The 27,331-nt window shown below is 30.8% G+C and overlaps 2 protein-coding genes across 3 annotated transcripts in view; one reads left to right on the top strand and one right to left on the bottom strand.

Annotated features, from left to right (window-relative positions):
* The window catches only part of LOC130894867 (general transcription factor 3C polypeptide 1), a 52,099-nt gene that overhangs the window by 9,010 nt on the left and 15,758 nt on the right, over positions 1-27,331 (bottom strand). Inside the window, exons 9-21 of the mRNA XM_057801882.1 lie at positions 23,501-23,912; positions 19,739-20,071; positions 18,184-18,491; positions 17,996-18,113; positions 17,131-17,281; positions 16,113-16,501; positions 11,592-11,839; positions 9,290-9,469; positions 6,391-6,907; positions 5,032-5,387; positions 3,404-3,659; positions 681-834; positions 328-512 (exon numbers count right to left, since the gene is read on the bottom strand). Of these exons, the coding sequence (XP_057657865.1) occupies positions 328-512; positions 681-834; positions 3,404-3,659; positions 5,032-5,387; positions 6,391-6,907; positions 9,290-9,469; positions 11,592-11,839; positions 16,113-16,501; positions 17,131-17,281; positions 17,996-18,113; positions 18,184-18,491; positions 19,739-20,071; positions 23,501-23,912 (3,607 nt within the window). The remainder of the gene's footprint in view (positions 1-327; positions 513-680; positions 835-3,403; positions 3,660-5,031; positions 5,388-6,390; positions 6,908-9,289; positions 9,470-11,591; positions 11,840-16,112; positions 16,502-17,130; positions 17,282-17,995; positions 18,114-18,183; positions 18,492-19,738; positions 20,072-23,500; positions 23,913-27,331) is intronic.
* Positions 24,034-27,089, top strand: LOC130894870 (uncharacterized). Of its 2 annotated transcripts, none has more exons than XM_057801885.1 (3): positions 24,034-24,063; positions 25,855-26,244; positions 26,602-27,089. In XM_057801885.1, exons 2-3 carry the CDS (start codon positions 25,883-25,885, stop codon positions 26,831-26,833), a joined length of 594 nt encoding a protein of 197 aa, XP_057657868.1. In that variant the 5' UTR covers positions 24,034-24,063; positions 25,855-25,882; the 3' UTR covers positions 26,834-27,089. The 2 variants fall into 2 exon arrangements, with proteins under 2 accessions (XP_057657868.1, XP_057657867.1); XM_057801884.1 differs by lacking the exon at positions 24,034-24,063 and adding an exon at positions 24,274-24,355.

Below are 27,331 nucleotides of genomic sequence, written 5' to 3'. Positions count from 1 at the left end.
TATATATATATATATATATATATATATATATATATATATATATATATATATATATATATATACAGATAATAATCAAATCACTACATGTACACAGTAAGCAGTGGAAAATGTCTGATGGGTAATAATAATTATTACAGAAATCATTTATCAACTACTTATATAGATTAAAAAACGCTATTACATAATTATGAATAAATAGTCTTGGTTATCCACTTAACGCCAGTGAATAAAGCAAGAGTTAACAGCAACGTAATAAAGAGTTCTACTTTCCACTTTCTATAATGTTTTATTACAATATTTTCACAGTATATTGAATAATATACATACCCTTTATTTTGTTCTTTCGTATCTACATTCGCACAAATAACATCTTGAAGAATCCATGCATATTGATAACTATAATGGACAAATGTTAATGAACAAATGCCAGTTTGAAGTAGAATACCAGCTTTCATTAAATGTTTCAAAATATTCAATAAAGAGATATTCTTTTCGCGATGTAGAAAATTGTCCTGAAAAAAATTTTAATGAGCCCAACAAAATAAGGCTTAACACATTTGGAATGACAACATTATGGAATAGATTTTTCAATCTATTTAATCTGAATTATATCGGTAACTAGATACCAAGTTTAAAATTCATGCTATTCAACTATTTGAAGAAAACTAGTTTTCAATTACCTTTAGTTCTTGAGCGGAGGCACCTAACAAGGTTTTAGAAGCAGCAAACTGAATAATCTCATTAGCCAGTAGAATATCTTCATCGGTTGCATTGTCTTCCCTCATGAGATCCTCAAAATTCGGCATTAATAAGAAATCTTTTATAAATATATCACTAAAAAATAAAGATTTAATATTATGCTCGTAAATTTAGTCCACTGAAATGTCACATTTCTCCTTGCATTTCTTAGAGGGCGCAATTTTGTTTTACCGATGTGTGGGGGGATGGAAGACATCAGAATCTTGAAGATTGGGTCTGGAAGAAGCATACAATACACGCTTCCAAGCCTCCAGTACCCCCAAGCTTATGAAATTAATTTTCTGCAGGTGCAAATCAAATTGTGGAAGCATATGCGGCTGCAGAAAAGCAGGCCTTAAATGCTCTGCAATAGTCTCCATTGTTCTGGCGAAACCTGCACCAACATCATGGAAATATCAAAGTTTATAGAAGAAAATTAATTAGAATGTGAACTACAGCCTTGACGATCTTGTAAAATAGATTAGCTGCAAAAAATGTAATCATTCACAACTATCTCACCTACAAATTATCTGTGAATTAGGTTTATTGGGGTTACCACGTAAAAAAAGCGCCTACGGACTCTATGACCCATAAAAATTAGTGAAATGCAAAAAAATTATAGGTAAAATTAATCCTCAAAAGACGATCTAAAAGATTGTTCTGAGGAATTTTTTTTTGTAAAATCAAAATAAAAAAAGTTATACAGCAAAATTTGTGCAAAAATATTTGACAAATATCAAATATTTTTATCAAATAAAATTACGTCCTCTGAGAAACGCAAGGTAGGGGTCCAAAAATGTAAAGTTTCAATGAACTAATTATAGATTGGAAGAAAGTACAGTCCACACTATAAAGTTATGCTTGTCTTACATTTTTTTATAGCCAACGCAATCGTTAAATTTAGCAATAAATATAAATATAGAACTAACATTTGTAGAATCTACAGCATTACGTTCTACAATCACATTTTAGATAATCATACTGATACCCTATTTTTAATATGAAAAGAATTTTTATCAACTTAGATATTTGGTCTCATTCTAAACATAATGTTTGTTGCTACCATTGCACCAACACTCTCAATTACACAGCCCAACCTTTCAATAACCAAGTTATCTTTTTTAGAGACCGAAGATAAACTTGTAGTAAACAGTGTGTACATATAACCAGAAATTTTAACTCAACTACTTTCATTACTTTTTTGTTGTTTAGTTTTCGTCTGTTTTATATGTAAGCACTACTGAACCTTCTTGTTACTTATCACCAATTGTTCGTAGACTGATAGGTCAGTGTCTCACATAAAACTACCAATGTCTATGGAAAAGCTAATCCAATACCTTGACTTGTCACTTTAACGTCACTGAGAAAACTGTAAAGTTTGTCTACGTTTTTGAACCTCACCTGTGAGAGTTCGGAGCATTCACCGATTATGTGGTCTGCAGTTTCTTCCTTTTGAATGCATATAGCATAGAGAAGGTATCTTGAATGACCGTCCCCAGTTAAAATATCAGTCAATAGTCGTAACTAATATCGACTATTCAGAGATTCATAAACTGTTAAGTTTCCAAAAAAACGTTTTTCTTTAATGTTTTCTATTTAATTAATTATTGTAGCTCACTAGTTACTTATTTGTTACTTTTTTCATATAATCACTTTGAAATCAAAAGTTGAATATTTTCATTTCAGGATTCTTCTCCTCTACTATCTCTAGACAATACTTAATTTGTTAAACTCTACTGGGGTCATATTGCTTATATTCTTTCATTAATTTCTTTTATTCTCTTTATTTCGATTTGCTGCCTAATTCCAGAATTAATAGTATATATGCTTTATCTAAGTCCATACATCACTTCCAGAGGAAGAGTTTCCTTCCAAGACGTGAAGGTTACATTTTCATCCGTTTTATACTCTTGGAGTTTTTAATACAGACTACTACCGTTATCACATTAAACAAATCAATATGTCATAACTTTTATTTTCTTCTTTTAACATTCTTCAATTTTTTCTTATATTTTCACCTTTTAATCGCTGTTCTCATATTTTGCAGGACTTTTAGTTACATCTAACAATTTGAAACTCCACTGAGTTGTTTTCTTAATCTAAACACATATTTTGATGTTAGCAGCATCGCTATTATATCGTCTGTATTTCTTTAATTACTTCTACTATTTTTTTACAATAGTCTTGAGCACCAAATATATCAAGGTAGCCTCTCCACATATACAAAAAAAATTGCAACAATACAACCTGAATATATTTCTAAATGTAATGTTTTAAATAATCCACATTTTGTATACGTCATGATATGATATAAAAAATAACATTTGTATTTGACTTTGACCTTTTTAAGGGTTGAGGAAATTTGCTTGGTATATATTAATTTATAGGATCAATTTTTATCGCAAACAAAAATTGAATTTTGGATAAAAATTTCTGCACTATGCACTGCAAAAAAATTCACACTCTTTTTATTTCCTTCTTTTACATTAACCTGTTTCTTCTTTCATTCATATTTTTTGAAGTTTATGAACAAAATTTGGACATTTTTAATTCTTTCCCATTCTACTGTTTGCTGTTTTAGGTAACACAAAAATTCATATGAATTAATTAAATATGGAGTTACAGTGTTGGTGAATCCTATAGATTACCTAAAACTTATATTTACCTTTCAATTCGATCCCAAAGTTTCTTATTTTGGGTACGATCCTCAATAAATTTTATCATATAATGATTTTTTATATATTCATAATCTTCGTATAAAATTCTATTCAATGTAGCGTATTGAGTAATGAAATGTTCTTTTAAAGCTAACACATTAACGTTTGTTTTTAATTCACTGAAATTTTCTTTTAGTAGATCACTCAGTTCCGTTATATATGGAATCGTTCGTTCCTCATTATTTGTATTCAACTCCAACATACCTAAAAAATGTAATGGAAGTGATTTTGAGAGTAGTTAAATAAGTAAGAATCATATTTAGTAAATTTATTTTGTTGGAATAAATTCGGAAAAGTAATTAATAGATTAAATAAAACCTAATGGACAATTTGCTGTACATTTAGCAAAAAGGTTTTCTGTCTAACAACTAGATACCTAGTTTTGAAATATAAAATAATTTATTTGACATTCCTCCAAATAACTACAAATCTAGTCACAACTATAAACGAAATACAGCAAGAAATTATTTACTCAAATTCTAAGAGAACTCCTGGTATGGATAAAATAATACCAAAGGTCTAATACCGCTTTATCTCATTATAAATAGGATCTTCATGCCTGATCTGAAAACTTCTCCAGCAGCAGCGTCACCGGACTTGCTGACCAACTCCAAGCGCCTCATTTAGTAACCAAACAAATTCACAGGTATTTAACCTAAAGACCTCTACTGCTGCTGGTTCTTCGGGCTTGCTAATACCAGAATCGATGCTTCTTTTGTCCATAAAAGAGACGTAGTTACTACCACTAATCCTGGAATATTGTAATTTACAGAACTATGGTCTCTAATGACCTTCATGGAACCATCTGTTATTCTATAGCAGATAGAAGCATCGACTAATGGATTCCTATCCCATGCCGCTTCGTGAAAGCGTCATCGCTACTTGCTCATTCTATATTATTTCTGGATGTCACTATTACCCTCTTAAGAACGGTCGCCTCATCTATAAATCGATCCGAAGTAGCAACAACGTCCAATAAATCTTGCATAGTGACACCTTACAAAGTCAACTCTTGTCAATTTAGTAGCCTTTTCCTATCACCATTGATACCTCAAGTTTCTAACTGTCTCTTTCAGATTTATTTTGAGTTCCACCACCAACAGCCCCATACTAATTTGTACTACACTGGAACGCTTACATATTTGTCGGGACCAAAGATTTCACATAAATCAAGATTTGGAACTTTCTACTCTACAACATATATTTTTGAAGGTTTTTCCAATAGACGGCACTAAAATTTCAGAATAATCGATTACTGTGTAATTATATAACCAAAGGTCAAATTAAAGGGGCAAAATAAATAACCTCGCCATTTGAAGAACATATGTAGCCTTGTTACAATATAAAGCTCCAACTCGATGAATAATGTATTGAAAAATTCCAAATCAAACCTTAGTTTTTGGTTGGGTTAACAGTGTATGTATTAGATGTCAGTGCTTATAATAAGTGTATTCAAATAGTGAGACCACTATAAAATCAATGCAGTAAAAATAATATTAGGTGCATTAATCCAATTTTCAAAATCATTTTAGGTAGAATTAAATGGTTCTTAAAAAATACTAAATTAAAAGTTTACCTGCTTTAATTTCTTCCAAGCTAGGAATTTGTTTAGATTGTTTTTCTCGAGGTTTGATTTTTTTGGCAACAACTTTTTCTTGTATGTGGTCTTCACTGGGATTCTGATCATCACCATAACTTTCATCAATATCAGATGGTATGAGCATAAATTCTGGACTAGGACTTCTTCGTTCATCGTTAATCTTTACTCGGTCAGTTACCCATGTCTTTAAACGATCTATAGTATCAGCAATGCCGTGATCGATTGTGAGATCTAAAGGATTTATTTGTGTATCTTCTATATCAACGTCCATAGGTGTGATTAGATCTGATGGTTCAGATACATTTTTTTCGGTTTCTTGATCAGCCGAGATTCTAAAATAAATTGTTTGGTTGAATTAATTATAGGAAATACTACAATGTCTAAATGTACCGAGAATTGGCTAATAAATCATAAAATATATACAAGGTGCTATCACCATTAAAATGTGGTATGTGAAATTGTCTCATTTTTTTCCCTTAAATTTAATTAGAGACAGAGTGATTTCGAGACTGTACATCACAAAGGCTACGGTATTTACATCCGTTTTTCTTAAAACAAAGTCATAGTGAGCCCATTTTAACGTATGGATGCGAGACGAATAGAGGGAACATATAGAGAGGTTGTGGAAATCGACTACTTGAGAAGATCGTGCAGGATATCCAGAACAGAGCATATACGAAATGAAAATATACGCGTAGTATACATGACTTCAGAGAGAATACACACTAAGCAACTGCTCTGGAACGAACATGTGATGAGGATGGAGCAGAACAGGTGGCTGAAGAAAGCATTGATATGTCAAACGCAGAAAAAAATAAGACAAGGCAGACCCTCAAGGACCTGGAAGGAAGGAATTAAACAGATAATGACAGACAGAGCTATCCGCGAAAGCGTGTAGATAGATAGAAAAGTGAGGCATACGAAATGCGAGATGCGGCAAAGGAAGCTGAAGGACCACCGCTGGTATACATATTCTTAAAATTAGAAGCGGCAAGAAGTATAGTCCTCTAACATGTTTTTCATTTTGTAAAATCATTGTTAACTGGCTGGTAATCAAAGGGTTATCAAGGTCGATTCGTGGCCTTTACACCAAGTTAATCTAGTCTTGTCTATTAAATTACGGTTGTGATGAGTCCCTCACTAGTATTGTCATTGAAATATATGTTGAATTAACAGAAGTTGGGGGATACATAGTTCTTTTTTGGTTTCAAGAAAGAGGGAAAATTAATTGAGATGATGTGAATGGATCGATACTAAATAAATTAAAAAATATATTGTATTTTTAAGGCATATTTAAAATGTTTGATTGTTATATTTTTTAATTTATATACTCACTTGACTGTATCGTTGATGTCGTCTTCTTCTTCCAAATCAATTTCAGCTTCGTTACTATCCTGCTGTGATGATTTCAGTTTGATCTGGAATCTTAGGGCGAGTTCATGGACAAGTTCGTCGTGGTTCTCTATTTTAGGATTCAACGCAATGGTGTACTGAGGTAAATTAAATTCGAAGCCAATACTATCACAATATCCGAAAAATTCATTTATACCTAATAATTGTCCATATCTTTTATGTTGTATACCTTCTTCCCTATTTTGAATACAGTTTCCTTCATTGTGAACAATATCCAACATTGTCGTGTACGCTTCTACAGCTGTTGTTTTATCGAAAGTGCTGTATTGTGAAAATATATAATATTGTGAGAGTGCAAATGGGGTATCCCAGAGTTTCGTCTTTTTATTTGTTATTTTTTGGCGTGTTATTGTACTCGTTTCTCTTAGTTCGGTAACAGCAGCTCGTACTACCAAATCAGGATGGTTTTGATAAATTTTCAATAGATGTATACTCAAATCTGAAATATATTAAATTCACATTAAACAAGAAGCGCTAGGAAGTATATTATAGCACGTTCATAAAGTAATATTTCGATTAATGTTACAAAATAATAATTCACGCTATATACATGGAGAAGGTGGATCAATGGATGTCTGAGCATAAACCTCTAAATGACTACCCTAGTTCTATGTGCTGGGACAAGTATGTTTTGGAATCCATCAGAATGAACTAGCACCATATAAAATATCCTGGGGTGATCTACAACCCCAGTCATGAGGCTCGGAATGCTTTATACAACTGCTGTAGAATGAGCAAAGGAACCAATAATAATGAATTGGATGTATATATATATATATATATATATATATATATATATATATATATATATATATATATCATATCATAAGCTATGCAGCTTTCATGATACAAGAACAAAAACCAAAATTGGAGTAAAAATCCTACATAAGATTCAAATCTCGGTTTGCCATGCAATAACACACCAAATGGACAAATAGAAGTAGGCATATAAGGCTCCAATGGGCACAAAACCTTCCATTTTCCAGGCGAAAACATTCGCCATTCGTTGACGAACAGCCCATTGCCTGCAATGCAAACACCGCACTATATAGCACTATCAGACAGAAGGGCACTCCTTCAAGCATTTAAATCTTGTAAAATTGAGTCAAATTTCGTATGAGAATACTTATTGTTGAACGTACTAAAAAAAACAACAAAGTAACTATGATGTGGGATCCCACAATCTTTTATAGGTTGCCAAAAAAGATATCAAGTGATAATCACCAATCCAAAAAAGACATCAAGTGATCATGAAAACAAGAGAAAATCAGAAACATAAAGTAAGACCCCAAGTCTGAAACAATCGACGATATTATTTTCTTATTCTACTGACTAGACCCAAAAAGACTTTTCATTAAGCAAAGACAGCTAAAGAGAGTTACTGGTATATTCTCTGGAGACTGTCCGGTGAAATCCGGTAAAACATCGAAAAAATTGCTCTGTTAGTAGGGTATTTATATTCACCATTCTTAAAACCAGAACAGGTAGGTAATTACTATCTGACTGGTAAACAGTTCGGAAACGAAATTTAGTGAACATGCTGTTTAAGTTACTACTAGGGAATTTTTGGGATAACTTCAAGTCATAAATAAATAAGTACAATTTTATTTTGATTATTGATTTTAAATGTATACAGGCTATAACGTATCATTCTTTAGGAAAAAGCCTTGTAGCAGTTCTACTTCACAATGGCGGTTTCTATGTTTCCATTGCTGTAGGTTATTCCGTACACCTCAATGAAACATACAAGAACTTGGAATTGGTTCTTTGTAAATTAAAATATAAAGGTGCGGTGATTTTAAAATCTCGGGCATGTTGCTCGGACAACAATCTGGGTTTATCCAATTACTACGATTTTTGTGACTATGGTATGGATAGTAGAGACCGAGCAAATCACTGGACCAAAAAGTGTTGGCACCTGAGGAAGTTTAACATTGACGAAAAGAACGTCCTACATGAAACTTTGGTGCCTCCTCATAAAGTTCTACCACTGCTTTACTTACTATCAAAGTTTCTAGGCCTCTCGACTGCAAAGTTGAATGAAGGTGTTTTATTGGAGCAGATACTAGACGGCTTATGGCTGATCCACAATTCATCATAACCAAGACGAATTTCCAAAAAGAAATAGAGAAATTTTTAGGCAATAACAAGGACCCTAATTATAAACAAATCGTCAAAAGCATTTCAGGATTTAGGTTGTCTAATGAGTTTGAAAGTTCATTTTCTTCATTCTCACCACGACTACTTTCCAGAAAATTTAGGAGATGTGATTGAAGAGCAAGTTGAACGATTTTACCAAGATATTAAGGAGATAAAAATTATGGCAGACTACTGTTGAAGTGTGAAAGAGCTCCAGAGCACTACACCTGGAAGCGCTTTAAATAGAAGACGAAGATGTATGGCAATTACAGCCATCCCACATCTAGACTTTTTAAAAGGAGTGGGATTGATGGATCAGCTGTAAATACTGGATTTTCCAGTACCACTACAAGAAAGGGGGACACAGTGTTTAAGATATCCCAATATACTTACATCATTAGAATTTAAATTCTGTAAATTGCTAATACCATTTTCTGTTTTCTGCGAAATTTTTATAATTTTGATAAAAAAATCATATATCGATAAAATGACAAGTTTATTATTCGTAACTTGAGTATGTCAATGATATATATTTTGACTTAAAATTTGCACTTGGTGTATAAAATTCGTGTGAAACTGAATGTTATGATGGAGTATGAACACAAAAATTAATGTTCATATTTCAAAATTTAGATAATAAAATCACTGAAAACAATTCATGAGGAAAAAAATAAATTCTTACCAACTTCACCCTCTTTACAGCATAACGAACTATGGACTACTGATTTCAACACATCTTTTTTAATGTCTTCCTGATCTTTAGCATCTTTATATTTTTTTACTTTCTTTTCTATATCAATCAAATTTTTTTCCGTATACTCTAAATTTTGTTCAGACAAATGATTAATGTTTACGATATTACCTGAAAATAAAATTTTATACATGGTAGCCATAATATAATTTTGAATCAATTAATAAAGCTATTTCCATTTTTACACTAATTTCTTTAGTTAGTTAGAATAAAATTTCCAGGTGCATTGGTCAGTTTGAAAGAGAAATACAGAAATTTCCTCTCCGCATTCTTACAAAATTATGTAAATATGTTGGATTAATAATATATGAGGAATATTCAAAAACTAACTTTCTGATTACACCGGAGAAGTTTGAAAATCCTGCCAGATACGATGTGGTTTTTATTGACAAAAAATTAAAACTTATAAGAATTTATTGGAAAATGTAAAAAGTTATGAATTAAGGTTTCGCCTGGAAACCTTATATTATATATTCAATTAACTTGCCGAAATAACGTTCACGATGAGAAGTGTGAGCGCCGAGCATTGCAAGTTGCTAAAGTAAATTGTGCATTAGCCTGCCAAATTTATAAACCTCCATAAAGGTGAGCAAAAGGGGGTAGCTCTAAAATCTGACATGGTTATTCATTACTGGATGAAGGCGATGAAGTGGTGGCACACTATTCTCCCAAAATACCAAAAACATTTTTGCAAATCTTGTCACCTAGAAGGATTATGCGACTGTTTTTTGTGATAGACTAAGTGTGCTTCTAATTGATTTTCTAGACGTGGTGCAAACCAAAATCTGAGCGGTTCTGTCTAACTAGGTATAACTTTAAGAGCAGAGTAGTTCTAAGTAAGACCGAAGAAATTTGACGTTTAAAATTTTGTTGCAATCCCCCTTACCTTATAAGGTACTCATGAATTTCCTAATTCATTAAAATGGGAGATTTTATCACATTCATCTTATAATCCCGATTTTATACCCGGCGATTTTCCCTTGTTTCTTAAAACAAAGAGCTAATCATCAGTACAGAACTTTAACCCCGACAAGGAGCTGCGAATGAGTGTCATTGAAAAGCTGGGATCACAAGTGGCAGAATTCTATAAGGAATAAATGTCAAAATTTGTTAACTTTTATGAAAACTATCTCAATTTATTTGGTGTTTACATACGAAAGTAGAATTTTAGTTGGTACATGATATTTTTTTCTTGTATTTACTTCCTGAATAACCCTCGTAGTAACATAATAAATTATATAGTTTTGTACAGATTATCTTGATTGTATGTCTCTATCAATTAAAATTTAATTTAAAAGCATATAAAAATGATGCTTCGATACTGACAATTATTTATATTAATCCATAGATCGCATACATCATGAATATCAAAATCTGTGTCAACGAGAAAAATGAATTTTTCTTCAAACTTAAGTCGATAATACGTACTTCGTCCCTTATAGCAGGGACGAAAGTTCATCATTTATTCCCCTCAAGAAGTATACGCGCGCATTTTGAAATTTCGGTCCTGTACCTGCGAGTAATAGTGTGTAGTGTAATATTCTATTTCCTTAGTTTTTACATTTCAAAAATGTGCAGCAGCTATCAGTCAAATTTTCGTAGTTGTATTAAAATTTACTAAATGGAACTAGAAAATTTTACTCAAATTATTTAGGTCTTTTTTACCATTTATATCTTTTTCGTTCTTATGAATGTGAACCATTTCTAAAAATTCTTCTTTTCGTGTATTAGATTCCGTCTCAAGAATTTTTGATTCTTTATGATTGAATGTATTTTTTTTGATATTATGTGGTTCGTTAATACAGTTTTATTTTTAGTCTGTTTTCTAAATACTGAGATGTCTGGTCTATGTAGACAATCATTATAAGGTATTTGATATATAAAATTTCTTCTTTTATTTTTGGATGTTTTAGATTTTAGCTTAGTGAAATATTTGGATAATGTATTATGTCCTTAGTTCTTGGGAAAGTCCTTCTACATATATTAAGAAGAAATGTTTTATGTTCTGATGTTCTGATTATAGTATATGTTTATCCCCTTTTTTAATATGTTTTTTATAATTTTTTCAGGATAATTGTTTTCTTTCAATGCAATTTTTCTTTTTGAATGGCTAAGCATCTAAATTCAGAATCTGATAATTGGATCTAAGTACAAATTCATGGATTACATTATTATATTACTTAAAAATCAATGTTAGTTTCTCAAAATTAGACAAAAGTTTTGAGAAACTTACCATGGAGAATATCCATAATCCTATGCATGTTTTTCAAGAGATAATGATACAAAATAACGAAAGCTGCATAGTGTTGCCCATCGGTAATTCTAAATGTTTTCTTGTTATCCTCGCGAGTGTTGAGTTTATTTGCTAACAATCCGAAAGTATCTTTAATAGGTATCACTTTGAATAAGTTAGGAAATTGTTCTTCTATATTATGATAGACACCGCTCTGTTGCAATTTCATCCATCGACGTTGGATAGCCCTGATAAAAATGATAAGAACGTTACTATTTATATTAATTTATAATTTTCCTGGAGCTGTTTGAAAATTTCTATACATTGAATATAAAAAAAATAACTGTATAAAATATTTCTTTTTGTAGGCGATGAGAGCAATAAAAAAATTAAATTTATGTTTGGTAAAAAATTTTCTATTCTCTATTATAAATTCAAGTTGAAACAGGAGTTTATAGTTATGTTAATGAATAGATAACAAAAAAAGTTTAGAAGTCCTCAAAAACATCTCCAGTTTTGGTGACTTTTTAAAACATTATTCAAACAAGTAACCTTTCAGATTATAACCATAACATGAAAAAAACAGCTTGATAGTTACATCTTTAAAAATCCAGACATTAAAAATTGAAATGTAAAATAGATTATATTTCATTAATACTTAATCAGCATTTATTTCAATATAAATAGGAATTGTTGTAAAAACCATTTTAATGAGTTTTTATTAATTCATTTATCTAATGAATTTTGTTAAATTAATCAAGTTCATTTAAAATATGTAAAATTGTAACTGGTTTTTTTGTGAATAAAGTTTTTTAAAAATAAAGTTCGGAAGTGAAAATTATACTTTGGTCTTTATTTTTCAAAACAAAAGTTTTTTTTTCAGTCCGGAAACTAATTATATTTTTCAATTTAATTGAAAACATCCTAATTGCTAACAGGATATTTTTAAGAATAATAAAATGTTATATTATTTAAAATTATGTTTGAATTATACAGGGTGCGACAGCATAACTTCCATTTGTAAAAACTTGATAAAACGTATTGTATAAATCAGAAAGTTTTTATTTGGTTTTTACCATGTAGATACATACATAAAGTTTTGTTTTACATAATTTTGAACAAAAAATCATGTAGTTGACGTTCCTTAATTTCAATCATTGAGTTTATCGATTTCTGGTGTTTGTCATGACTTTTTTAAACATAGATTTTTTTCTTACATGTTATTTAGATTTTGAAGGGTTCTTGAACGATTCACATAAACACGGTATTTCAAACAACCCCATAGGAAAATATCACTGATTGAGATGAGGCGTCTGGAAAGTGTTGTCTCAAAACTACCATCGAAGCTCCTGTGGAATTTGCTATTGATACGTCTTGTTGTAACCAAATATCTCCCAATTACAACTTATTTAGCCGTGGGAAAAAAATTCATGTAACATTTTTACATATCGGCCCAAAATAACGGACACTGCGGTTTCATGGTACTCAAATATTCAGGAACCACGCGTCCCTCCAAGAATTGTAGCCACGTTCTGACTGTTCCTGCATAATCGTCATCTTGTATGGATGAAACTGTAGGTTTTCATGGATAATTTTTCTCACAAACCTATTGGAAAATGCAGATGCATGTTTGCATGCAGATCGCAACATTAAACCTCCCACTATCTCAATATTTTGATGTAATCTAATGGACCGAGAAACACCAGTTCTTAATTTTGTCGCACTTGCAGTTTGTCTAAACGTAGTGACCCACATAAAAATTCAGTTCTGGTTCAGAACAGGGATCAAAGGGGCTAAATTAAAGCAACAGTATAATAGGCGTCAACGGCAAACGTCATTATAGTCCAGGCTACCAAGGTAAAAATGAGGTATTACCTCCGATTTCCATGAATCTGCATCGATTTGCGTAAAAATTTTGACTTAAGCTTGACTCACCCTTATTTTCAAAATCTAGCCTATGCCGATATGTGCTTATTACTCTTGGGAGCGAAAACTTTATAGCCAAAAATCAATCAAAGTATAAGTATAAACATTTAATGAGTAGAAAAATACTTTTAAGGTTTGAATAAAAGTTTGTTTGTTGCTTTAATATAGTATTTCTAAATTTTCAACCCTGCTTGATGTATTTTATCACTTATAAAGCACCCCCGGTTAATATAAAATTAAAAAAATATTATTTAATTACCTTGTGGTAGCTTACTTATATTATATTGACTCTTTTTGTTTGTGTTCAACTCAAATATTTTGTATCCCAAATATTTAACCCTCATAAATCATCCCTCATTTCGAAAAAAATTGAAAAAAAAAATATATATAGACGAATTTTTTTTGATGATTTATTTATTCTAAATGGACATATCTTTATCTGTTTTTTATTTATATTTTACAACCCCTATAAATAATCCCTTATTATCCCAATAAATTGAAAAAATAGTGCACAAAATTTAATACAATACACTTTTTTTTTTAAATTTTCATCATCGTCGTTGCTATTTTCGTTTTGTCCCTCTTCGCAATCCATTATTGGCAATTTTCACCAGAACAGCCGCAGGTTGAGTTGCAAAATAGCCCAACTTTACGACACCACATCCTTTTTTGCAATAGCAAAATATTATTTGCAGAAGATCCTGTGGTGCAGTCTATTCCGCACTCCAATGGGTTCCAAAGAGTCTTCATTTTTAATTCATCCCCAAACAGTAAAAAATGTAGAAAAAGCAAAATATTAGTTAAAAAGATGCGTTCTGATCCCCATCATTTTTTATGTATATCCTTTAGTTTTTCAGAAATTTTGAAATAAGGAGAATTTTTTAAATTTTTTTTTCGAAATTATGCATTCTGAATCGTTCAAACTTCAAGAAATCATGATTAGTACGTAAATAATCACCACTGGATTATATTTTTATTGCAATTTGGATACTATTGCTAAGGAAGAAAAAATATAAATCGATTTTATTTCGGCCATAACTTGACCGGAAGCAAATTTAAAAAAAAAACAAGCTTTGTCTTTCTATAAGCGTCATTTTTGTATCTAATACTTTTTCTCATAAAATCAAAAGTATTTGAGTTCATGACAAATCAAATACAAACGTTTATAGAAAAATTTAGTTTTTAATCGCGCATAACTGAAAAACTATTGATTTGAAAAAAGATGCTAAAAAGATTTTTTGCTTGAAATTTGGTCCTCTATCAATTTACGCGGTTATTTTAAACATAAAAATATTGACCCCCTAGTTGTGTGGAACACATCGACATAGGGAAGATTTTGCCTTTTTATAGTATTCCCTACATGATATGAAAATCTCATTGAAATCGATCCAGGTTCATGGAAATCGGAGGTGAAACCTTGGTAGCCTGTAGTATTAACAACATAGGCCAGTTACCAGTCGATTTTCCATGAAATTATGATAATTACGGTCGATTTTCTTCAAAATTGGTTAGAACGTAGTATTTATAACTTTCAAAATCTATCCTGTGCCGAAGGTTGCGGTGAAAGCCACACCTCTTCTTGGAGATGGAATATTGAAATTTTTGGTCATCGAAGGTGGTTTTCATAAGGGAACATTTAAAAACCAACACTTCTTAAAAATACTGACGAAATATTCTCAATTTAACATAAATACACTTTTTAATAATTTTTAATTATAAATGAATCGTTGAAATTATTTTTTAACTTTTCATATGATTAGGGGATGAAAAGAAGGGTTTATCTGATTGATCATTATTGCATTAAATCCGAGATTTTAATTTTTTTTGCAATAAGGGGTAGTTTACACCCCCAATATAAAAAAGCCCGGTTAGGTACAAGGAAGATTTTGTAGTGGTTTTGGTTTCTAGTCTAGCATTAAAAAAAGGAGTTATGCTGCCGTAGCCTGTATGTGCAGATTTATTTGTTTTACGGTATATTCAAAACTTTTACTATGTGCACAATAGAAATGTTTTATTTGATCTTAGAAGTATTTTTCCTAAAATTTGTGTTGTATGATATAAACTGTAGATGATCATCAGAGCTCAAGGGATTTACTTCATTTTCTGATGTTATATGATTTCAATTGTTTTCACTTAACTTTTTAACATACAAATTTGCGTGATTGGGGGTAATAAATCTCTTCTTTTGAGGATCTAGGATAGAATAATTGAGAATGTTATTTAACTTCTTATGACTATTGCATGGCTTTGTTATTAATACAGCATTACATATTTATGGCAGTCTATGTTTGCATAATGTGCATTCACATTATAGTATGAAATTTTATTACTGGTAATCTAATTTTATGGGAAGGGCTTTACTAAGAAAAATCTAAAAAATCTGGTTGTTAATGAACTATAAAATAAATAAGGAATTGTTATTACAAAAACTTTGAATATCGAATGACCTTGCACATGTTGCGGTTTTCTCTCTGTATATTGTACTATGTTAGCGTGGACATTTTGTTCAATTTAATATTGGTTTGAATGGTGTCAAATCTAAATGTAAATGATAAATTAAAAATCATTATTATTCAAACTCTTTGAAGAAATTACCTAGAAGTTTTGAGTTTGCTTTCAGCCGAAACTATATGCAATACATCTCGAATAACATTTAATGGTACTATTTGTTTCCTATAAGTTTTATCAGCGCCTAAAAATAAATCCGCTACTTTTGCTAAATAAATCATATCTTCTTCTTTTTTCGACCAACGAATTCTGCGTCCTGCGATTTTTTTTAATATCTTTCTATCTACGGCGTCATAGTATTCCTTTTTTATCGTTGACTTTCGCTTTGGTATTGTTCTTTTTATTACGTGTTTGCGTTTAGATTTCTTAGGAATTTTACTGACTTTGTTTACTTTCTTTTTTGCTTTTTTGTGAGCTAAATATACTTTTGTAGAGTTCAGACGCAACTCTTTGAATGACACAAGTTGTGGAGCATTCTGCAATTAAAATAAAAATATAAGAGAAACAATTAATATCGAGGTGATTGTTCGGTAGTGAAATATGCATAATGGTTTTTGTGAGTGTTGGTGTACTATGAGTAGTAGAAATAGTGTAGAGAAGTGTAGTTTGTTTTTATTTGTAGATGTAATAATTAATAGTAATTCGATTTAAAAAATGTGTTCAGTTCAATCTATAAAAAACTGTCGTAAACAGGACATCATCATCCTATGCTATAGCCAAGCTGCCATTAGAGCTCCAAGCTCCAATATAAAAAAATCCAAACTCATTTGGGATTACCTAGAAAAATTGAATGTTACCCTACAATGGATTCCGGGACACACCAGAGCGAAGGGAAATGAAATAGCTGATAAGTGTGAAATACTAAAGAACTCAAGAGCAGTACACCTGGTAGCGTTTGAAATAGAAGACGAAGATCTCTGACAATTAAAGCCATCCCATTAACATAGTAATATAGGTATAATGGGTATACAAATACAAAAACAATGGCACATAATAATGGCACTCGTAACTTATATCTGGAGCATTAAATCCAGTTGTAAAATTTGACATGACAGAAAGGTTTGGTAAAAAAATTTCTCTCATCTTGTGAAGTATTATTACTGACCTCTTTGAAAACGTTCCGTTTTAATTCTGTATACAATGAATTTCCCGCGGGTACATCAGTATTCATCCAGTTTCTTACTAAATGGCACCAAAGCGATGAATCTAGACCACATGCCCCTTTACCATCTCCTGGAATATTTCCATTATCGTGTCTGGAAAATATGAATAAATTGTACTTAAAGTGATCATTCCATCATTTAAAATAATTTTAAATTATGGAATGAGGACTTTATACTTGAAATTCATAACATATTAAATAAAATGGTATCTATATACCTCATATTTAACCAGAATGAGGCCCAAACAAATCACGAGCGTGACACGACAGGTTTAAACATAACCATTTTTGATCATTTTGTTTACGCTCTGATTTCACTAGGGAAGCCAGTTTCACTGTATCAATTGTCGAATTAGTGATATGTCAGAAAAATGCCAAGACGTCAGATAGAGCAATCGAAGGAAAATCGCGAAAAAATTAATATTTATCGTGCAAACAAGTTTCTGAATGGTGATTGATGTCCAGGACTGCCTAAAACATCCTCAAACAGATGAAAGTGGTAAAAAGTAGTAATTTAGTTCGCACTACTCATGTCTGAGCATACTCGGGGCCCTTGTGGAAGACAAAGTTCCTGCATGTTCTTTAAGACAGTTTTACCAACTTATTCTATCCATTAAAAGGGATAATTGGGGACAAATAAAAGTTAAACCTTGTAATACAGTGCAAGTTAACAGATTTTTCAAAGGGCAGTTTTTGAAGTACCGTAGGTCTAACAAGATTGGAGAAATCAGACAAAAATAGCATTCTATTTTGATTTTCATTAAACACATATTATTTATTTGATAATGACTGTAAAAAAATTGCTTACAATTTAGCTGATTCAACTGTTCTCGACTTCACACACTCTACAATTTCAGGTTTGGAGTTTATGTAAACAAGTGTTACAAGTTTTCCTGGTTCCCTTGAATTCAGATAAGTATTCAAACCTGAAAATGTGGATTATTTTTTAAAAAATTACAATGAAAATATATCAAATCAAATTAGAAATATACTTACTGATCTTATTTAGTTTTTGCCAATAGTGATCAATATCAGCAAGTGTTTTGAATGTAAATGAAAGTCTTGGATATTCTTTCTGTTCGATTTCATTGTATCCAGGGCTACTAGTTCTTGTATCCAAAAGAGAAGCTTTAGAATTTAAATATATAAATACTTGGTCCTTTTCTCTATATTTTTGTGGACCAAACTGAACTAAGCCACAAAATACCAGATAGCTAATAGTATCATACAGAGAAAATAGATATTTACGTTTAAAAAGAATGGTTTTTCTAGACTTCTCTGGTAAATCTTTGACTAAATAGTACCTAGAACAAAAAAGGAAAACGTATTTTTTTACGATAAAAATAGACCCTTCTTAGTACATTTTTTTATTTAAGTTGTTAATCAGAAGAGGGATATTACTAGACACCGCGAGGTAGACAACCCAATGAACAAGCTTTTGTAGTCGCGGTGGCCTTAATGCACTTCACATTAGAATTTCGAAAAAAGAAATCAAGTTGGTAGCATTCGCATGTTTCCCCTTTTCTATGTTGAACAAGTTATATAAAAATACTACTAATTAGTCAATGGGACTGTACTCGAAAAAGCTCTCTGAAAGAGTTTTTGGTGAACTGGATAAAATCTGAGGTGAAGAAATGTCTATTCGTTACTGATCTTTTTGTATTCAAAGTTAATTTAACATCTTAATAATTAAAACCGATTTGAAGCATTATTTTGGGGTAAATTGTATAGTGCGAAAGATTAATTCTCGTAGAGAACCCAATCAACAAGCTTTTGTAGTCGCAGTTGCCTTTATGCTCGGTTTATTAGAGATTTTCACTTCACATTCGAACTTTGAACAAGTGCAAGCAATTTTAAAAAGGAAATTAAGTTGGTAGAATTCTCATGAATACTTACATGTGCCCCTTTTCTACGTTTAACAAGTTATATAAATAGACTGCTAATTGGTCAATGGAACTGTGTTTGAAAAAGCTCTCTGAAAGCGTTTTTGGTAATTGGATAAAATCTGACGTGAGGAAAGTCTGTTCGTTACTAGTCTTTTTGTATTCAAAGTTAATTTAACATCCTAATAATTGAAATCGATTACAAGCATTATTTTGGGTTAAATTGTATATTCCGAAAGTTTAATTCTTGTAGAGAACCCATTCTACAAGCTTTTGTAGTCACGGATGTCTTTATGCTCAGTTTATTAGAGATTACTACTTCACATTCAAACTTCGAACAAGTGCAAGCAATTTTAAAAATGGAATTGAGTTCGTAGAATTCTCAGACTTACTTACGTGTGCCCATTTCTATGTTTAACAAGTTATATGAAAACCCTGCTAATTGCTCAACGAATCTGTGACCAAAAAAACTCTCTGAAAGCGTTTTTGGTGAACTGGATAAAATCTGAGGATGTCTATTCGTTACTGTTTTTTGTGTATTCAAAGTTAATTTAGCATCTTATTAATAAAAACATTTCAAGCATTATTTATTTATTTATTTAAAGTTCAATTCTTTTCATACACAATGGCAGTCAAAAATTATCTCTTGAAATATTCACCACACTTACCTTTTAATAGGATGATTTAATATTTCTAATAAATCAGCATCTTCGTAAGTACAATTATGGAGCTTAAGGAAAATGCTAACGGGTAACCTTAAAATGATGTCACATACTAAAGCCCATCCTTCTTCCCAACCCAAATGTGAAGGTAAAGGTGGTACAAACATTTTCCAACTAATTTCATTATGGTACATTTTCGGCATTTCCTGTATATCATTTTCAGATAACTCGATTCTACAGCTCTTAAATAACCGAATTACGGATTCCATTGGTAATATGGTGTCTTTATTTTTATTTTCGCGAATTAGAAAGAAAAGAAACTCATGCATTATTCGCATTCTGAAAATATTGAAAACATATTATTCAATTAATATAATACAATATTTTTTTGTATTGATATAGTAATAATTAGAAATATACAATATGCAGCAAAATTAACACAAAATTTTTTAATCTTGAAAATATTGCAATGAATAACTCGTAATTTTTCTCCACTGGCATCAATCACAGCATCTGAGCTAAGATTTTTGTTTCTAAATTCATTTTGATCAAGATCATTTTATATTTTAGTGATTATGAGAGGCGTATTTAATAAAGCTTGTTAGTGACTATAAATTACATCCCTAAGAGACTTTATTGGATTGAGGTTAGGGGCTAGTACCTGTCCATCTTATTAATTGGACAATTTGAAGATTGTCATGCACGACGAGAAAATTTTCTCTTAAAAAGGAAGTGTGAGGTGTACCTTGTGGTTCTAATATGTCAACAATATACCTGCATAAAGAGACCTTTTCCAATTATCACTATGTGGGGGCGGCCCTGCCTAGTCGTCTTTGATATTTTTCCGCCTCTTTGAAACTTCTCAATGCTCTAGAAATCAATTATTCTGCCCTATGGTATATTCAAGTCATTTGTATTGTGAGAAGCCTTCACCAATCAATGAAAAAGCTATAGCACATTATTCGGTGTTAAAATTGCGATTTTAGCGGACGTTTCAGCCTTAATATTAATTAATTAAGTTACAGAGCAAGATATAGTACTTAGATATATATTGTTTATGGACATAAAAATCCATTATATAATTAATTACATCAAGTTGAAATATTTAAATATACATTTACTTCAATAAACCCATTAATAACAAAACAAAAAAAGCGGGGTAAAAAGTTTTTTCATAGCTCATAAAATCATTTGTGTATAAATATGGGATCACAATCAATGTACGTTCTCAGTTTCTTTTAGATCAAGAACAGTCAATTAATTCAAGAATATCTTTTCTTGGTCTATTCCATATATAACTTTTTATTGCAGTCTTGAATCTTTTTAGTGTATTTTTTTTATATCATCTGGTAGGTTATTCGACAATTTTTTTAAAACTATATAGAATGCTCCTTAATATTTTTGTTAAATAGTCCACATGAGTTTTCCATCGGAAAGTACGTTCTAACATTATTCCCAAATATTTAATTTCATTTACTGGTTTTATTGTGAAAGAATTTTATATTGTTATATCATATTTTGGAAGAGCTGTCTCGAGGCTGTCGAATGGTAGATAAACTGTTTTTTTTAAATTCACTGATAATAATCTATAGACCAACAAAGTTTGTATTTCTACAAAATTCCTTTCATTTTCAATTTCAAATTTTACCAGTTTGTGTCTTCATATACGACTACAGTATCATGATTTATCCCATTTTTTCCAATAAAAATATATTATTCATGTGAATAACAATGTCACTTCTTTTGTTATGCTTATTTTGTCTTTTATTTTGACCTGTTGTTTTCAATTTTTCATATAACTTTCAAAGAAACTATATGCTGCACCTCTCATTCCTAGTTCCTCTAAGGTTACTAGTAAAATGAAATGTTTGACAGTAACGAAAACATTTGTCAAATCAAGAAATATCCCTATTGGTGGTTTACCTTTATCTATGCATTCGTAAATGGTGTTTGTTAATAAGTGTATTGCATTTTGAGTTTACTCATGATTTCTAAATCCAAATTAAAAATTTGAAAGTAGATTATGTTTTTCCAAGACTTTGTTTACTATAATTTTTACGATCTTTTCTAATACTTTGGCTAGACTTTTTATCAGTGAAATTGGGCGATAATTTACCACATTATTCCTGTCACCAGATTTAAAAATTGGTATTACAACAGTGTTTTTGAATGCTTTTGGAAATTGTCCCGTTTCTAGTGAATTGTTAATTATTAGCGATTCAGCACTGATATATGGGTTAAATGTTTATCCACATCGATAAAATACTTATTGAATATATTGGCCATTTGCTCAATATCATGAATTGTTTGGTTATTGTCTGATACTTTGAATCTCTTTTCTTTCTGTTTTAATACTTCATTGACTAGTTTCCATAACTTTATGGATGAATTTTTTTCATTTTTCACCTTTTTATTGTAATAATTTTTTTTTGCTTTCTTTATCAATCTTTCTGTTTCATTTTTGCAGTCCAAATATTCTGTTTTCTTAATAATGTTGTTAGGATTTTTTTCAAATTCTAAATATAATTTATTTTTTTTTGTTAATAGTTTTCATCAGTGAGAAAGTAATCCATGCATTCCTTATTTTTTGATTATATGTTACCTTGAATAATAGATTGTTGTACTGTTTTCTGTATAATATTTATAAACTTGTTTATTTTTTTTATCAAGATCTGGTTCCAGAATGATGTTCAATGGGGCGCATGTATATTTTTTTAATAGTTTTTTGTTAATAATGTATTCTTTATATTAATATTAAAGTTGGTATAAACCCTTTTCATTTTTTCTCCACAAGGAGTTGTAATAATGTTGTATGATAGTTAATAATAGATGTGGCGATTGTCATGGGTTGTATGTTATCATAATTATTTGTATGAACAAATATATGGTCCAAAAATGTGCTGGAAATTTTTTGTACTCTGGAGGGAATATTAATTGCTGATCTATAACCATATTCACTCATGATATCAAGATAGTTTTTTGTTCCTTTGTTTTTTCGAGAATATTAATATTGCCTAAAAAGAACTTGTAGCCACATTTGTCATTATCATTTTATATAAAATGATTTCAAAGCAAATCTAGCATTTCAGCACATTTACATATTTTGCCCTACAGATTGCTGAAAAAGGTATTGATGTCATGATTAATCTTTAAAAAATAACGAAATCAAGCCAAAAAACAGTTTTTTCAAATTCAAAAATATGAGAGTCAAATATATATAAGTAAACAAAACTAGCCTTGTCTTAAACATACTTCAAATTTAAAAATAAAATGTATAAACAAATTAAAGACTGTGCAATCCAAAGTGAAATCAGTAATTGAAGATACTCTCAATAAGTATGAACATTCCCCTTTTCTTCTGTTATGTGTTCAATTACATTATAACTAACCAAAAGCAAAAAAAGGATACCTAATTCAAATATTAGATTTCTATTCAAAATAAGAAATCTTAGGTTTATTGAACACATCGTTAAGAAGCAAAAACAAATTGGCTCTAGAAAATAAAGTCCTAATTTACAAAATCGTTATTAAGCTAATTTGGATGTATGGTATCCAGCTATGGGGATGTGTCATCAAATCAATCACAAGTATTATCCAAAGAAGCCAATCCAACATTCTAGGTATGGTTACAAACGCCCCTTAGTACATTTCAAAGCAAACTCTTTATCAAGTCTTAAAAATCCTCTATATACACGAAGTATATAGAGGATATAGAAGATTCCTAATAAAACAAAATTAATTTTAAAAAAATTAGAAATGTACAATTACCTTGTAAATTTTGGTTTAACTCCATACACTTTTCCAATGTTTTTGTTAAGTTTCCGTTTGATTTCTTTCAATAAATCAGTTTCCAGTTGCTTCATTTCCTTGATGCTATTCAAAACGTCACCCTGGGTAAATGGAGAAGATGAAAATTTATTTTCAATATTTTTTTGAATTCCAGGAATGTGCGGCTTTGAAGTTTTTCTAACCACACCAAAGAAGTATTTCCATTTAAGTTGTTCGCTAGCACTTTTAATAACATCGTCGTCTGAGGTTACCGTTGGATGGCAAACAAATACAATCGTTTTATATATCTTCTCGTTATTAACGATTATTTTGAAAATTTTTATAAACCCTTCTTCTACTAGTCGTTTTAATATTCTCAATAAAGATTTTCTATCAATTTTTTCGCTGTGTCCTAAAATCCAAATAAATTTAGTACGTCTTAAACATTGGAAACATATTATTTTGAAAGTACCCCGTATAAACGTAAACAATCAATAATGTTTCGATATTGATTAAACAGAATACGAACATATACATATAATAATGTAAAATGTGTTGAACAGGTAATTATTCTTACATTTCCAAGATTATTTGGTAAGAGCCAGTTGTTTTAAAGAGTATTCGCATTGTCTACTGGTAACTAATTTGAGAAAAGTCTTGTGTGGTATTATTATTAATAATTTTTAGTGGCAATTATGAAATAGTATTGTGTGTATAATATTTGTATGATATCGAACTTTTATGCACGATAAAATAATAAATGAAAATCTTATAAAAGCTTCATGAATTTAATGAAATTGCTTTCCTCACAAGGTTCGTCCAAAATTTTTCACATATTGTAGTGAGTAAATAAACGTAAATATAAAACTATTATTGAGTTGAATATCGAAAAAAATATGTATGAGATATATGCATATGATTTCTCTAACTTCAAAATGTGAAACATCTTTTATTTATACAGTGCGATCAAAAAGTAACTTGCCAATATTTCGATTTCTGTTATATTAACAAAAACAATGTTGAATACAAGTTTTTTTCAAATAATTAGACGATTAGAAGTACACAGCGTTCACCAACACTCAAAATAACTTGTTTTTAGTTTTTTATTAATCTATTAAATTAAATATACAATCGTGAAAACTGCATAATTTTAGATTTGATAGTTATTTAGTTACAGTTTAAATTAATAAAAAAATGTATACATTATAAAAAAAGAAAATTTTTTGTCATTAATCGTGTGAAAATATTATGAATTATTTCTCATTATCATTAATCAAAGGTGTTTGTAATTAGGTACTTATAAAATTTAAATATGTTCACCGAACAAGAGCAAATAATGATTCTTATGAGAGGTTATCAAAATCGTAAAAGAACTTTTCACTTAATAAAAAGTATCCAGATCGCAACAAAGATTTTTTATATGCAAAAAGCAAGCACATGAAGGTAAACCCTTTTACACTCGAGTAGTTCGTGTGGTACCTCACGTGTGGAGATGCCTGTGGATATTAATCTTGTACTTCTGAGGGTTGTAATGTTGGAAAAGACGTGCCTTGTTAGCTGATTCCCTATCCTTGTACTTTTCCAAAGAAATGAGTTCTGATAAATTGGCGACAGACGAACTCGGTGTTCATGAGTCACGTCTGTCTGTCAAGTAGGTCTTGCAAAAACTGCTCTAGGTTCGATTATGTTGGACAGCTCGGAAGAGCAGTGATAGTATCGGTTAATCAGAATGAGGTCGGCGACCTTACTTCTTTGTTCCATGTTTCTGGTCATCTCTGAATCGCCTATAAGTCGAATTGTTCTCTTCTGTATTTATTACAGCAACTTCACGGTATGCTTGGGAGCCGAGCTCTAAATGTAAGAGCAATATTCCAAAGATATATGGATCTGGAAGATCATATATGATCAGGCATAGTATACAACTTTCTGGTTTTAAAAATTTGTTCCAGTCTCTTGTTCCTCAATCCCATTACTATTGTCTTGTTCTAGTTTATTTTCATACCTGCGTCTTGTTTCCCGTTTTCGTCTGTTATTGTTCCTAGGTATTGGTAATTTTTAACTTGTTCCAGTGTTTCTATATTGATTCTTATATTTATTTTGGTCTCTTCTTCTCCTATTCCATCACTTTTGTCTTGTTCTTGTTTATTTTCATATCATGTCTATTACTTATTTGTTTGAATGCAATCATAAAAGCTCCAAAATATTCGGAGACTCCATACTTATATAAGCAAAGGACAAAGAAAAGAAGAACAAAGAAGCCAATCAAACAACCTAATTATATTATAGCAGCATACCTTTCAAAGTGTATCGAAATTTAAATCTGTCAAGAGACCTGTCAAAAGACTATTTTTTAGATTGAAGCACCGTTTCTAAACGAAAACGATGCAAAGAAACATTGCTACTGATTATCCTCCATCTGTTGAAGACAAATGTAAAGTTTTTCGTAAACCTAATGCAGACGTCGAGGATCGTTTGTTAGAAAAATGTTATGTGGAAAAATATAAAGGTGATAGTAAACCATTTTTGATTAGAGACGCTTCTTACATGTATCCACGAGATGTAGACTGCTCTACAATGAAAGCTTCGTATTTGAGTCCCATTCAAAATGATAGAAGTGCTTTAGGAGTTAAAAAATCACAGCTCCTGAAACAATTTGAGGAAGAAGCGAGAAACGAGGTTCTCCAAGAAGTGGATGCTCCTATTCCTCCAGGGGATTATGTTACAGTTTATAATAGGTATTTTAGGTATGTATATTTTGAGAACAATAATAATAGTTTTCTTCAAGTTTGTTCTCTTTTAAAAAAATTGGTGTTGGAACTGTATGGGGGCATCCATAAATTTCCTGACATAATTTCATGATATTAGACTAACTCCCCCTGTTTCTGTTATATTTTTGAGATCCTTTCCTTCCTGGATTGAAATTTTATCATAAAGCCGATGAACCCATGTAAGGAGTATGTTCCAACGTTACACTTCATTAATTTCGTCTTCTTTTTCCTCTCTTCCCAGTTTCATAAATACATGTTTCTCTATTCATTGTTATACCAGAAATACAAATAGCAGCCTTTGTATGTTACCTTTGAAATGTAGTTTTATTTCAGAAAAGATGGATTTGAGCCAGATGATGAATTCTATACTAGAAATGAAGATCTGTATAAAAAATATCCACTCTATTCATCTCCACCAACCACATATGCTTCATTCAAATTGAAGCAGAGCATCGGCGATAAACCACAAGGAATTACTCCAACTATCTACAATAATCATCCATTCAGAAAGTGTGGACAATTTTCTAAACCCATTCAGGAAGTACTAGATCACAATTTATGGTGAAATGATAAATTAAGCTGGAATAAACAGCAACTGAATGATTATATTCTTTTTATTTAGTAAGATTGGCTAGCTGAGTTAATTAATTAAATTCTAGATTGAAAACTTCTTACATACACACCTATCATGTATTTTTATGTAACGCTTATCTTGGACACCAACGGAACGCGAGATTTTGGCCATATTACATAAATTCAAGTTTTTTACAAATTTTTATAATTTAGCATTTGGCGTATAGAAATAAAGTAGTCACTGTAAATGTAAATTTTACTGCCACTACACACCAACACTGATAATTAACCTGCCAGACACGCTTTTTTATAACAAAATGTTCCCTTTGCCCTTCTTTCAAATGCATCCTACAATTTATAGTTGAATGTACTGAAAAGATTTGATTAAATGTACTTGATAAGATAAACCATGTTCTCATACCCACATAGAGGCAAGCCTTTGAACTTTGTTGAGAATTTTCTTTGTGCTATTCTGACCTATTTTGACATA

Source organism: Diorhabda carinulata, chromosome 6 (genome assembly GCF_026250575.1).
Source record: "Diorhabda carinulata isolate Delta chromosome 6, icDioCari1.1, whole genome shotgun sequence".
NCBI classification, from domain to species: Eukaryota; Metazoa; Arthropoda; class Insecta; order Coleoptera; family Chrysomelidae; genus Diorhabda; species Diorhabda carinulata.
This window is presented reverse-complemented; position numbering and strand designations above follow the sequence as displayed.